Here is a 13,299-nt window from a genome sequence, read left to right as displayed (position 1 = left end):
TCTATAGGGGCCATCTGGAAGGGCTCTATAGGGGCCATCTGGAAGGGCTCTATAGGGGCCATCTGGAAGGGCTCTATAGGGGCCATCTGGAAGGGCTCTATAGTGGCCATCTGGAAGGGCTCTATAGGGGCCATCTGGAAGGGCTCTATAGGGGCCATCTGGAAGGGCTCTATAGGGGCCATCTGGAAGGGCTCTATAGGGGCCATCTGGAAGGGCTCTATAGGGGCCATCTGGAAGGGCTCTATAGGGGCCATCTGGAAGGGCTCTATAGGGGCCATCTGGAAGGGCTCTATAGGGGCCATCTGGAAGGGCTCTATAGGGGCCATCTGGAAGGGCTCTATAGGGGGCCATCTGGAAGGGCTCTATAGGGGCCATCTGGAAGGGCTCTATAGGGGCCATCTGGAAGGGCTCTATAGGGGCCATCTGGAAGGGCTCTATAGGGGCCATCTGGAAGGGCTCTATAGGGGCCATCTGGAAGGGCTCTATAGGGGCCATCTGGAAGGGCTCTATAGGGGCCATCTGGAAGGGCTCTATAGTGGCCATCTGGAAGGGCTCTATAGGGGCCATCTGGAAGGGCTCTATAGGGGCCATCTGGAAGGGCTCTATAGGGGCCATCTGGAAGGGCTCTATAGGGGCCATCTGGAAGGGCTCTATAGTGGCCATCTGGAAGGGCTCTATAGGGGCCATCTGGAAGGGCTCTATAGTGGCCATCTGGAAGGGCTCTATAGTGGCCATCTGGAAGGGCTCTATAGTGGCCATCTGGAAGGGCTCTATAGGGGCCATCTGGAAGGGCTCTATAGGGGCCATCTGGAAGGGCTCTATAGGGGCCATCTGGAAGGACCATAGGGCTCTATAGGGGGCCATCTGGAAGGGCTCTATAGGGGCCATCTGGAAGGGCTCTATAGTGGCCATCTGGAAGGGCTCTATAGTGGCCATCTGGAAGGGCTCTATAGGGGCCATCTGGAAGGGCTCTATAGGGGGCCATCTGGAAGGGCTCTATAGGGGCCATCTGGAAGGGCTCTATAGGGGCCATCTGGAAGGGCTCTATAGGGGGCCATCTGGAAGGGCTCTATAGGGGCCATCTGGAAGGGCTCTATAGTGGCCATCTGGAAGGGCTCTATAGTGGCCATCTGGAAGGGCTCTATAGGGGCCATCTGGAAGGGCTCTATAGGGGCCATCTGGAAGGGCTCTATAGGGGCCATCTGGAAGGGCTCTATAGGGGCCATCTGGAAGGGCTCTATAGGGGCCATCTGGAAGGGCTCTATAGGGGGCCATCTGGAAGGGCTCTATAGGGGCCATCTGGAAGGGCTCTATAGGGGCCATCTGGAAGGGCTCTATAGGGGCCATCTGGAAGGGCTCTATAGGGGCCATCTGGAAGGGCTCTATAGGGGCCATCTGGAAGGGCTCTATAGGGGCCATCTGGAAGGGCTCTATAGGGGGCCATCTGGAAGGGCTCTATAGGGGCCATCTGGAAGGGCTCTATAGGGGCCATCTGGAAGGGCTCTATAGGGGGCCATCTGGAAGGGCTCTATAGGGGGCCATCTGGAAGGGCTCTATAGGGGCCATCTGGAAGGGCTCTATAGTGGCCATCTGGAAGGGCTCTATAGTGGCCATCTGGAAGGACCATAGGGCTCTATAGGGGCCATCTGGAAGGGCTCTATAGGGGCCATCTGGAAGGGCTCTATAGGGGGCCATCTGGAAGGGCTCTATAGGGGCCATCTGGAAGGGCTCTATAGGGGCCATCTGGAAGGGCTCTATAGTGGCCATCTGGAAGGGCTCTATAGGGGGCCATCTGGAAGGGCTCTATAGGGGCCATCTGGAAGGGCTCTATAGGGGCCATCTGGTAGGGCTCTATAGGGGCCATCTGGAAGGACTCTATAGGGGCCATCTGGAAGGGCTCTATAGGGGCCATCTGGAAGGGCTCTATAGGGGCCATCTGGAAGGGCTCTATAGGTGCCATCTGGAAGGGCTCTATAGGGGCCATCTGGAAGGGCTCTATAGGGGCCATCTGGAAGGGCTCTATAGGGGCCATCTGGAAGGGCTCTATAGGGGCCATCTGGAAGGGCTCTATAGGGGCCATCTGGAAGGGCTCTATAGTGGCCATCTGGAAGGGCTCTATAGGGGCCATCTGGAAGGGCTCTATAGTGGCCATCTGGAAGGGCTCTATAGGGGCCATCTGGAAGGGCTCTATAGTGGCCATCTGGAAGGGCTCTATAGGGGGCCATCTGGAAGGGCTCTATAGGGGCCATCTGGAAGGGCTCTATAGGGGCCATCTGGTAGGGCTCTATAGGGGCCATCTGGAAGGACTCTATAGGGGCCATCTGGAAGGGCTCTATAGGGGCCATCTGGAAGGGCTCTATAGGGGCCATCTGGAAGGGCTCTATAGGTGCCATCTGGAAGGGCTCTATAGGGGCCATCTGGAAGGGCTCTATAGGGGCCATCTGGAAGGGCTCTATAGGGGCCATCTGGAAGGGCTCTATAGGGGCCATCTGGAAGGGCTCTATAGGGGCCATCTGGAAGGGCTCTATAGGGGCCATCTGGAAGGGCTCTATAGGGGCCATCTGGAAGGGCTCTATAGGGGCCATCTGGAAGGGCTCTATAGGGGCCATCTGGAAGGGCTCTATAGGGGCCATCTGGAAGGGCTCTATAGTGGCCATCTGGAAGGGCTCTATAGTGGCCATCTGGAAGGGCTCTATAGGGGCCATCTGGAAGGGCTCTATAGGGGCCATCTGGAAGGGCTCTATAGTGGCCATCTGGAAGGGCTCTATAGTGGCCATCTGGAAGGGCTCTATAGGGGGCCATCTGGAAGGGCTCTATAGTGGCCATCTGGAAGGGCTCTATAGTGGCCATCTGGAAGGGCTCTATAGGGGCCATCTGGAAGGGCTCTATAGGGGCCATCTGGAAGGGCTCTATAGGGGGCCATCTGGAAGGGCTCTATAGTGGCCATCTGGAAGGGCTCTATAGTGGCCATCTGGAAGGGCTCTATAGGGGCCATCTGGAAGGGCTCTATAGGGGCCATCTGGAAGGGCTCTATAGGGGCCATCTGGAAGGGCTCTATAGGGGGCCATCTGGAAGGGCTCTATAGGGGCCATCTGGAAGGGCTCTATAGTGGCCATCTGGAAGGGCTCTATAGGGGGCCATCTGGAAGGGCTCTATAGGGGCCATCTGGAAGGGCTCTATAGGGGCCATCTGGAAGGGCTCTATAGTGGCCATCTGGAAGGGCTCTATAGGGGCCATCTGGAAGGGCTCTATAGTGGCCATCTGGAAGGGCTCTATAGGGGGCCATCTGGAAGGGCTCTATAGGGGCCATCTGGAAGGGCTCTATAGGGGCCATCTGGAAGGGCTCTATAGGGGCCATCTGGAAGGGCTCTATAGGGGCCATCTGGAAGGGCTCTATAGGGGGCCATCTGGAAGGGCTCTATAGGGGCCATCTGGAAGGGCTCTATAGTGGCCATCTGGAAGGGCTCTATAGGGGCCATCTGGAAGGGCTCTATAGGGGCCATCTGGAAGGGCTCTATAGGGGCCATCTGGAAGGGCTCTATAGTGGCCATCTGGAAGGGCTCTATAGGGGCCATCTGGAAGGGCTCTATAGTGGCCATCTGGAAGGGCTCTATAGGGGGCCATCTGGAAGGGCTCTATAGGGGCCATCTGGAAGGGCTCTATAGGGGGCCATCTGGAAGGGCTCTATAGGGGCCATCTGGAAGGGCTCTATAGGGGCCATCTGGAAGGGCTCTATAGTGGCCATCTGGAAGGGCTCTATAGGGGCCATCTGGAAGGGCTCTATAGGGGCCATCTGGAAGGGCTCTATAGGGGGCCATCTGGAAGGGCTCTATAGTGGCCATCTGGAAGGGCTCTATAGGGGCCATCTGGAAGGGCTCTATAGGGGCCATCTGGAAGGGCTCTATAGGGGCCATCTGGAAGGGCTCTATAGGGGCCATCTGGAAGGGCTCTATAGGGGCCATCTGGAAGGGCTCTATAGGGGGCCATCTGGAAGGGCTCTATAGGGGCCATCTGGAAGGCAGTCTTTGCCATAGCTATATGTTTGATCCATCTCTGCTTATCATTATTGATTGGTCTCCCCCCTGATTGATCGGTATATTGCTCCCCTCTGCAGCCACCCTGAAGATGAACCAGCAGGTGGACACAGTGAGGAAACTGTCGCTGAAACCCTCCACATATGTGACTGACCAGTGGACAGGTTAGTGTGACTGACCAGTGGACAGGTTAGTGTGACTGACCAGTGGACAGGTTAGTGTGTGTCTGGTGACTGACCAGTGTACAGGTTAGTGTGACTGACCAGTGGACAGGTTAGTGTGTCTGGTGACTGACCAGTGGACAGGTTAGTGTGACTGACCAGTGGACAGGTTAGTGTGACTGACTAGTGGACAGGTTGGTGTGACTGACCAGTGGACAGGTTAGTGTGTGTCTGGTGACTGATGAGTAGACAGGTTAGTGTGTGTCTGGTGACTGACCAGTGGACAGGTTAGTGTGACTGACCAGTGGACAGGTTAGTGTGACTGACCAGTGGACAGGTTGGTGACTGACCAGTGGACAGGTTAGTGTGACTGACCAGTGGACAGGTTAGTGTGACTGACCAGTGGACAGGTTAGTGTGACTGACCAGTGGACAGGTTGGTGACTGACCAGTGGACAGGTTAGTGTGACTGACCAGTGGACAGGTTAGTGTGTCTGGTGACTGACCATTGGACAGGTTAATGTGTCTGGTGACTGACCAGTGGACAGGTTAGTGTGACTGACCAGTGGACAGGTTAGTGTGACTGACCAGTGGACAGGTTAGTGTGACTGACCAGTGGACAGGTTAGTGTGACTGACCAGTGGACAGGTTAGTGTGACTGACCAGTGGACAGGTTAGTGTGACTGACCAGTGGACAGGTTAGTGTGTGTCTGGTGACTGAGCAGTGGACAGGTTAGTGTGACTGACCAGTGGACAGGTTAGTGTGTGTTAATCTACAGTTGGTAGTGTCTGTTCTGTCTGTTCTGTTCCAGGTGATAGTGTCTGTTCTGTCTGTCCTGTTCCAGGTGACAGTGTCTGTTCTGTCTGTCCTGTTCCAGGTGATAGTGTCTGTTCTGTCTGTCCTGTTCCAGGTGATAGTGTCTGTTCTGTCTGTCCTGTTCCAGGTGATAGTGTCTGTTCTGTTCCAGGTGATAGTGTCTGTTCTGTTCCAGGTGATAGTGTCTGTTCTGTTAAAGGTGATAGTGTCTGTCCTGTTCCAGGTGATAGTGTCTGTCCTGTTCCAGGTGATAGTGTCTGTCCTGTTCCAGGTGATAGTGTCTGTCCTGTTCCAGGTGATAGTGTCTGTCCTGTTCCAGGTGATAGTGTCTGTTCTGTTCCAGGTGATAGTGTCTGTTCTGTTCCAGGTGACAGTGTCTGTTCTGTTCCAGGTGATAGTGTCTGTTCTGTTCCAGGTGATAGTGTCTGTTCTGTTCCAGGTGATAGTGTCTGTTCTGTCTGCCCTGTTCCAGGTGACAGTGTCTGTTCTGTCTGTCCTGTTCCAGGTGACAGTGTCTGTTCTGTCTGTCCTGTTCCAGGTGATAGTGTCTGTTCTGTCTGTCCTGTTCCAGGTGATAGTGTCTGTTCTGTCTGTCCTGTTCCAGGTGATAATGTCTGTTCTGTCTGTTCTGTTCCAGGTGATAGTGTCTGTTCTGTTCCAGGTGATAGTGTCTGTTCTGTCTGTCCTGTTCCAGGTGATAGTGTCTGTTCTGTCTGTCCTGTTCCAGGTGATAGTGTCGGTTCTGTTCCAGGTGTGTCTGTTCTGTTCCAGGGGGTAGTGTCTGTTCTGTCTGCCCTGTTCCAGGTGACAGTGTCTGTCCTATTCCAGGTGATAGTGTCTGTCCTGTTCCAGGTGATAGTGTCGGTTCTGTTCCAGGTGATAGTGTCTGTTCTGTCTGCCCTGTTCCAGGTGATAGTGTCTGTTCTGTCTGTCCTGTTCCAGGTGACAGTGTCTGTTCTGTGTGTTGATCCACAGGTGATAGTGTCTGTTCTGTCTGCCCTGTTCCAGGTGATAGTGTCGGTTCTGTTCCAGGTGATAGTGTCTGTTCTGTCTGCCCTGTTCCAGGGGACAGTGTCTGTCCTGTTCCAGGTGATAGTGTCTGTCCTGTTCCAGGTGATAGTGTCGGTTCTGTTCCAGGTGATAGTGTCTGTTCTGTCTGCCCTGTTCCAGGTGATAGTGTCTGTTCTGTCTGTCCTGTTCCAGGTGACAGTGTCTGTTCTGTGTGTTGATCCACAGGTGATAGTGTCTGTTCTGTCTGCCCTGTTCCAGGTGATAGTGTCTGTCCTGTTCCAGGTGATAGTGTCTGTTCTGTCTGTCCTGTTCCAGGTGATAGTGTCTGTTCTGTCTGTCCTGTTCCAGGTGATAGTGTCTGTCCTGTTCCAGGTGATAGTGTCTGTCCTGTTCCAGGTGATAGTGTCTGTTCTGTCCCAGCTGATAGTGTCTGTTCTGTCTGTCCTGTTCCAGGTGATAGTGTCTGTTCTGTCTGTCCTGTTCCAGGTGACAGTGTCTGTTCTGTGTGTTGATCCACAGGTGACAGTGCAGCGGCAGTCTACACAGAGCTGAGGAAGTTGTCCCGGGTCTTCAAAGACCAGCTGGTGTATCCTCTGATAGCTTCAGCCAGAGAAGGTACTGGGATGTAGATATATAGTACTGGGATGTAGATATATAGTACTGGGATGTAGATATATAATACTGTTATTAAATAAATAGTACTGGGATGTAGATATATAGTACTGGGATGTAGAGATATAGTACTGTTATTAAATATATAGTACTAGGATGTAGATATATAATACTGTTATTAAATAAATAGTACTGGGATGTAGATATATAGTACTGGGATGTAGAGATATAGTACTGTTATTAAATATATAGTACTAGGATGTAGATATATAATACTGTTATTAAATATATAGTACTGGGATGTAGATATATATAGTACTGGGATGTAGAGATATAGTACTGTTATTAAATAAATAGTACTGGGATGTAGATATATAGTACTGGGATGTAGAGATATAGTACTGTTATTAAATATATAGTACTAGGATGTAGATATATAATACTGTTATTAAATATATAGTACTAGGATGTAGATATATAATACTGTTATTAAATAAATAGTACTAGGATGTAGATATATAGTACTGTTATTAAATATATAGTACTGGGATGTAGATATATAATACTGTTATTAAATAAATAGTACTGGGATGTAGATATATAGTACTGGGATGTAGAGATATAGTACTAGGATGTAGATATATAGTACTGTTATTAAATATATAGTACTGGGATGTAGATATATAGTACTGGGATGTAGATATATAGTACTGGGATGTAGATATATAGTACTGTTATTAAATATATAGTACTGGGATGTAGATATATAATACTGTTATTAAATAAATAGTACTGGGATGTAGATATATAGTACTGGGATGTAGAGATATAGTACTGGGATGTAGGTATATAGTACTGTTATTAAATATATAGTACTGGGATGTAGATATATAGTACTGGGATGTAGATATATAGTACTGGGATGTAGCTATATAGTACTGTTATTAAATAAATAGTACTGGGATGTAGATATATAGTACTGGGATGTAGAAATATAGTACTGGGATGTAGATATATATATATAGTACTGGCGATGTAGATATATAGTACTGTTATTAAATATATAGTACTGTTATTAAATAAATAGTACTGGGAGGTAGATACAGTGGGGATAACTAGTATTTGATACACTGCTGATTTTGCAGGTTTTCCTACTTACAAAGCATGTAGAGGTCTGTAATTTTTATCATAGGTACACTTCAACTGTGAGAGACGGAATCTAAAACAAAAATCCAGAAAATCACAGTGTATGATTTTTAAGTAATTCATTTGCATTTTATTGCATAACATAAGGATTTCTGTTTTAGATTCCATCTCTCACAGTTGAAGTGTACCTATGATAAAAATTACAGACCTCTACATACTTTGTAAGTAGGAAACACTGCCGGTTTTGCAGGTTATCAAATACTTGTTCTCCCCACTGTATGTAGGACTGTTATTAAGTAATAAATGGTACTGTGAAGTAGATATGTAGTACTGTTATTAAGAAGGAAATATCTGGAACTATGACATTGGTCTCAGATCTCACTGAAATAATTTAAAATCATTGAATAGCAAATGTTAATGACCAATGTGTCAAATCCATTACTCCCTGTCTCCCCCTGTTGTCTGGTGATGGTATAACAGCCATGATCCTGCCAGCAGTGTTGTAACTCTCTGTCTCCCCCTGTTGTCTGGTGGTGGTATAACAGCCATGGCCCTGCCAGCAGTGTTGTAACTCTCTGTCTCCCCCTGTTGTCTGGTGGTGGTATAACAGCCATGGCCCTGCCAGCAGTGTTGTAACTCTCTGTCTCCCCCTGTTGTCTGGTGGTGGTATAACAGCCATGGCCCTGCCAGCAGTGTTTGGCCTGCCAGTCCTTCCTCCAGAGCTGTTACTGAGGGTGCTGAGACTGCTGGATGTCTCCTCTCTCCTGGCCCTCTCCTCGGTCAACAGACACCTCCACCAGACCACCACAGACCCGGCCCTCTGGAGACACCTCTACCGCAGAGACTTCCGAGGTAGGACAAACGCACACACACACAAACACACACACACACACACACGGATATATTTATAAACACACATAAAAGACAGGCGGTTTCTGGTCTGTCTGGAGGGTCTCTGGTCTGTCTGGTCTCTGGTCTGTCTGGAGGGTCTCTGGTCTGTCTGGAGGGTCTCCGGTCTGTCTGGAGGGTCTCCGGTCTGTCTGGAGGGTCTCCGGTCTGTCTGGAAGGTCTCTGGTCTGTCTGGAGGGTCTCTGGTCTGTCTGGAGGGTCTCCGGCCTGTCTGGAGGTCTATCTGGAGGGTCTCTCTCCAGAGTGTCTGTTAAATGACGTGTCGGTGTCTGTATTAAAGATATGTTAGATTCTACATGTCAGAGCAGAACTAGGTCTGTTCTCCTGAGACGTGTCGGTATTAAAGATATGTTAGATTCTACATGTCAGAGCAGAACTAGGTCTGTTCTCCTGAGACGTGTCTGTATTAAATAAATGTTAGTTATTGAGTGCATATTGTGTGATGGAGATTGTTATTTGACTGTTGCAGACGGCCAAGACCACAGCAGAGCCAGAGACACTCAGTGGAGAGAGGTGAGTCAGGTCCCAGTATTCTATATATTGACTGTGTAGACGGACAAGACCACAGCAGAGACACTCAGTGGAGAGAGGTGAGTCAGGTCCCAGTATTCTATATATTGACTGTGTAGACGGACAAGACCACAGCAGAGACACTCAGTGGAGAGAGGTGAGTCAGGTCCCAGTATTCTATATATTGACTGTGTAGACGGCCAAGACCACAGCAGAGACACTCAGTGGAGAGAGGTGAGTCAGGTCCCAGTATTCTATATATTGACTGTGTAGACGGACAAGACCACAGCAGAGACACTCAGTGGAGAGAGGTGAGTCAGGTCCCAGTATTCTATATATTGACTGTGCACTTTGAACACATACAATCTGACGTCCCTGAAACCCCGGCTGACATCAGAGTAACATGCTGTCTCATCAGTATCTGTTCCTGTTTACAACAGATGGATATAGTAGTGCACTATGTAGGGAATAGGGCTCTGGTCTATAGTAGTGCACTATATAGGGAATAGGGCTCTAGTCTATAGTAGTGTACTATATAGGGAATAGGGCTCTGGTCTATAGTAGTGCACTATGTAGGGAATAGGGCTCTGGTCTAAAGTAGTGTACTATATAGGGAATAGGGCTCTGGTCTATAGTAGTGCACTATGTAGGGAATAGGGCTCTGGTCTAAAGCAGTGTACTATATAGGGAATAGGGCTCTGGTCTATAGTAGTGCACTATGTAGGGAATGGGGCTCTGGTCTAAAGTAGTGCACTACATAGGGTTCTGGTCTAAAGTAGTGCACTACATAGGGTTCTGGTCTAAAGTAGTGCACTACATAGGGTTCTGGTCTAAAGTAGTGCACTATGTAGTGTTCTGGTCTAAAGTAGTGCACTACATAGGGTTCTGGTCTAAAGTAGTGTACTATATAGGGTTCTGGTCTAAAGTAGTGTGCTATATAGGGAATAGGGCTCTGGTCTAAAGTAGTGTACTATATAGGAAATAGGGTTCTAGTCTAAAGTAGTGTACTATATAGGGAATAGGGCTCTGGTCTAAAGTAGTGGACTATATAGGAAATAGGGTTCTAGTCTAAAGTAGTGTACTATATAGGGAATAGGGCTCTGGTCTAAAGTAGTGCACTATATAGGGAATAGGGCTCTGGTCTAAAGTAGTGCACTATATAGGGAATAGAGCTCTGGTCTAAAGTAGTGCACTATATAGGGAATATGGTTCTGGTCTAAAGCAGTGTAGTATATAGGGAATAGGGCTCTGGTCTAAAGTAGTGCACTATATAGGGAATAGGGCTCTGGTCTAAAGCAGTGTACTATATTGGGAATAGGGTTCCCTTTGGGACTTAGCCACTGTCTAACTCTCTGGTATCGTTTAGGACTCAGACACTGTCTAACTCTCTGGTATCGTTTAGGACTCAGGCACTGTCTAACTCTCTGGTATCGTTTAGGACTCAGACACTGTCTAACTCTCTGGTATCGTTTAGGACTCAGACACTGTCTAACTCTGGTATCGTTTAGGACTCAGACACTGTCTAACTCTCTGGTATCGTTTAGGACTCAGGCACTGTCTAACTCTCTGGTATCGTTTAGGACTCAGACACTGTCTAACTCTCTGGTATCGTTTAGGACTCAGACACTGTCTAACTCTGGTATCGTTTAGGACTCAGACACTGTCTAACTCTCTGGTATCGTTTAGGACTCAGGCACTGTCTAACTCTCTGGTATCGTTTAGGACTCAGACACTGTCTAACTCTCTGGTATCGTTTAGGACTCAGACACTGTCTAACTCTGGTATCGTTTAGGACTCAGACACTGTCTAACTCTCTGGTATCGTTTAGGACTCAGACACTGTCTAACTCTCTGGTATCGTTTAGGACTCAGACACTGTCTAACTCTCTGGTATCGTTTAGGACTCAGACACTGTCTAACTCTCTGGTATCGTTTAGGACTCAGACACTGTCTAACTCTCTGGTATCGTTTAGGACTCAGACACTGTCTAACTCTCTGGTATCGTTTAGGACTCAGACACTGTCTAACTCTCTGGTATCGTTTAGGACTCAGACACTGTCTAACTCTCTGGTATCGTTTAGGACTCAGACACTGTCTAACTCTCTGGTATCGTTTAGGACTCAGACACTGTCTAACTCTCTGGTATCGTTTAGGACTCAGACACTGTCTAACTCTCTGGTATCGTTTAGGACTCAGACACTGTCTAACTCTGGTATCGTTTAGGACTCAGACACTGTCTAACTCTCTGGTATCGTTTAGGACTCAGACACTGTCTAACTCTGGTATCGTTTAGGACTCAGACATTGTCTAACTCTCTGGTATCGTTTAGGACTCAGACACTGTCTAACTCTGGTATCGTTTAGGACTCAGACACTGTCTAACTCTGGTATCGTTTAGGACTCAGACACTGTCTAACTCTCTGGTATCGTTTAGGACTCAGACACTGTCTAACTCAGGTATCGTTTAGGACTCAGACACTGTCTAACTCTCTGGTATCGTTTAGGACTCAGACACTGTCTAACTCTGGTATCGTTTAGGACTCAGACACTGTCTAACTCTCTGGTATCGTTTTAATTTCAGCTCTACAAGAAGAAGTACAAGTGGAGGAGAGAAGCAGCCAGTTACCGGCACCACATGCCCCGTTACCACCCTGTCCCCCCACCGCTCTACCCCCTCCACCCCCTCCCCAACAACCCCTTCCCCTTCTACCCGCCTGGCATCATCGGTGGGGAGTACGACCAGAGACCTGGCATCCCCGGTGGTATTCTGCCCCGCCCCCGCTACGACCCTATTGGTCCGCTCCCAGGTCACGATCCCACAGCAGGAGGGCTGATTGGACGAAGGGGGCTGAGACCTGCTGGGAACCGGCCGGCTGACATCAGAAGAGGGTTCATATGACCTCCCTGACCAGTGACCTCTAGTGGTGGTGTAGGAGTATGACCACCACACAGAGAAGCTTAAATAAAACAGAGATGTTGAAGACTGACTGATTAGCCTACCTTAAATAAGCCACCTGAGTGCTATAGTCACAGATAAATGGCGTTGTTCGGTCTATAAACACTAACCCTCATCCAGCCTGCTTATTATCCCCTAAACCTCATCCAGGTGTTTTTTTATAAACCCTATCCTTGACCCAGAATCAGCTTTTAATAGCTCATGTTCTCCTGTGTGTGTTTAGTAAGTGATGAGGTCAGATCATACCGATCTGCTATCTTCATTTGATCTCTCTGTTGTTGCAGAAAATGTTGCTGCACAGCAGGAAATGTAAACTTCTAAAAGTTTTCCCGTGAGAAACCGGTCAAATTTAAGATAGTAGATCTGTAAGGGGTGCCTGGGGGGTTGAGGTGGCCGTTTCGATCTTCCACCATTCACTATGAAGACATTTTGTACTTGTTTCCTCGCAGACGAAAAGCTTTAAATAAAATGAGAAAATGGCTATCGACTGTTTTTTTTAGCTGTGGTCATATTTGAGCCCTCAGTCTCTCTCTGAAAACCAGACTGTTCAGGGACGATCCAATAGTCATGTCCACTGAACTAAAATATAAACACAACATGTAAAGTGTCTCTGTTTTATGAGCTGAAATAAAAGATCCCAGAAATGTTTTTTACACACAAAAAAACATATTTCTCAAAAATGTTGTGCACAACTTTGTTTACATCACTGCTGGTGAGCATTTCCCCTTTGCCAAGATAATCCATCCACCTGACAGGTGTGGCATATCAAGAAGCTGATTAAACAGCATGATCTTTACACAGGTGCACCTTGTGCTGTGGGCAATAAAAAGGCCGCTCCAAGGGGCCTCCCGGGTGGCGCAGTGGTTAAGGGCGTTCGCGCCCAGGCTCTGTCGTAACCGGCCGCGACCGGGAGGTCCGTGGGGCGACGCACAATTGGCCTAGCGTCGCCCGGGTTAGGGGAGGGCTTGGTCGGTAGGGGTGTCCTTGTCTCATCGCGCACCAGCGACTCCTGTGGCGGGCCGGGTGCAGTGCGCGCTAACCAAGGTGGCCAGGTGCACAGTGTTTCCTCCGACACATTGGTGCGGCTGGCTTCCGGGTTGGATGCGCGCTGTGTTAAGAAGCAGTGCGGCTTGGTTGGGTTGTGTA

At 48.8% G+C, this 13,299-nt stretch overlaps 1 protein-coding gene across 2 annotated transcripts in view; it reads left to right on the top strand.

Moving 5' to 3' along the window:
- Nucleotides 1–12,634, top strand: part of LOC116360595 (F-box only protein 7) — a 20,046-nt gene extending 7,412 nt beyond the window's left edge. The window contains exons 6-10 of one of the 2 annotated variants that reach the window (XM_031815492.1): nt 4,115–4,198; nt 6,542–6,637; nt 8,456–8,632; nt 9,159–9,202; nt 11,779–12,634. In XM_031815492.1, the coding sequence (XP_031671352.1) occupies nt 4,115–4,198; nt 6,542–6,637; nt 8,456–8,632; nt 9,159–9,202; nt 11,779–12,096 (719 nt within the window). In that variant the 3' untranslated portion in view covers nt 12,097–12,634. The remainder of the gene's footprint in view (nt 1–4,114; nt 4,199–6,541; nt 6,638–8,455; nt 8,633–9,158; nt 9,203–11,778) is intronic. The other variant, XM_031815493.1, reaches the window with a different exon arrangement.
- The last annotated feature ends 665 nt before the right edge of the window (nt 12,635–13,299 follow it).

The sequence above is a fragment of the Oncorhynchus kisutch genome, unplaced genomic scaffold (assembly GCF_002021735.2).
Source record: "Oncorhynchus kisutch isolate 150728-3 unplaced genomic scaffold, Okis_V2 Okis09a-Okis19a_hom, whole genome shotgun sequence".
In the NCBI taxonomy this organism is placed as follows: Eukaryota; Metazoa; Chordata; class Actinopteri; order Salmoniformes; family Salmonidae; genus Oncorhynchus; species Oncorhynchus kisutch.
The sequence above is the reverse complement of the archived record's forward strand: the minus strand, read 5'-3'. Positions and strand labels throughout refer to the sequence as shown.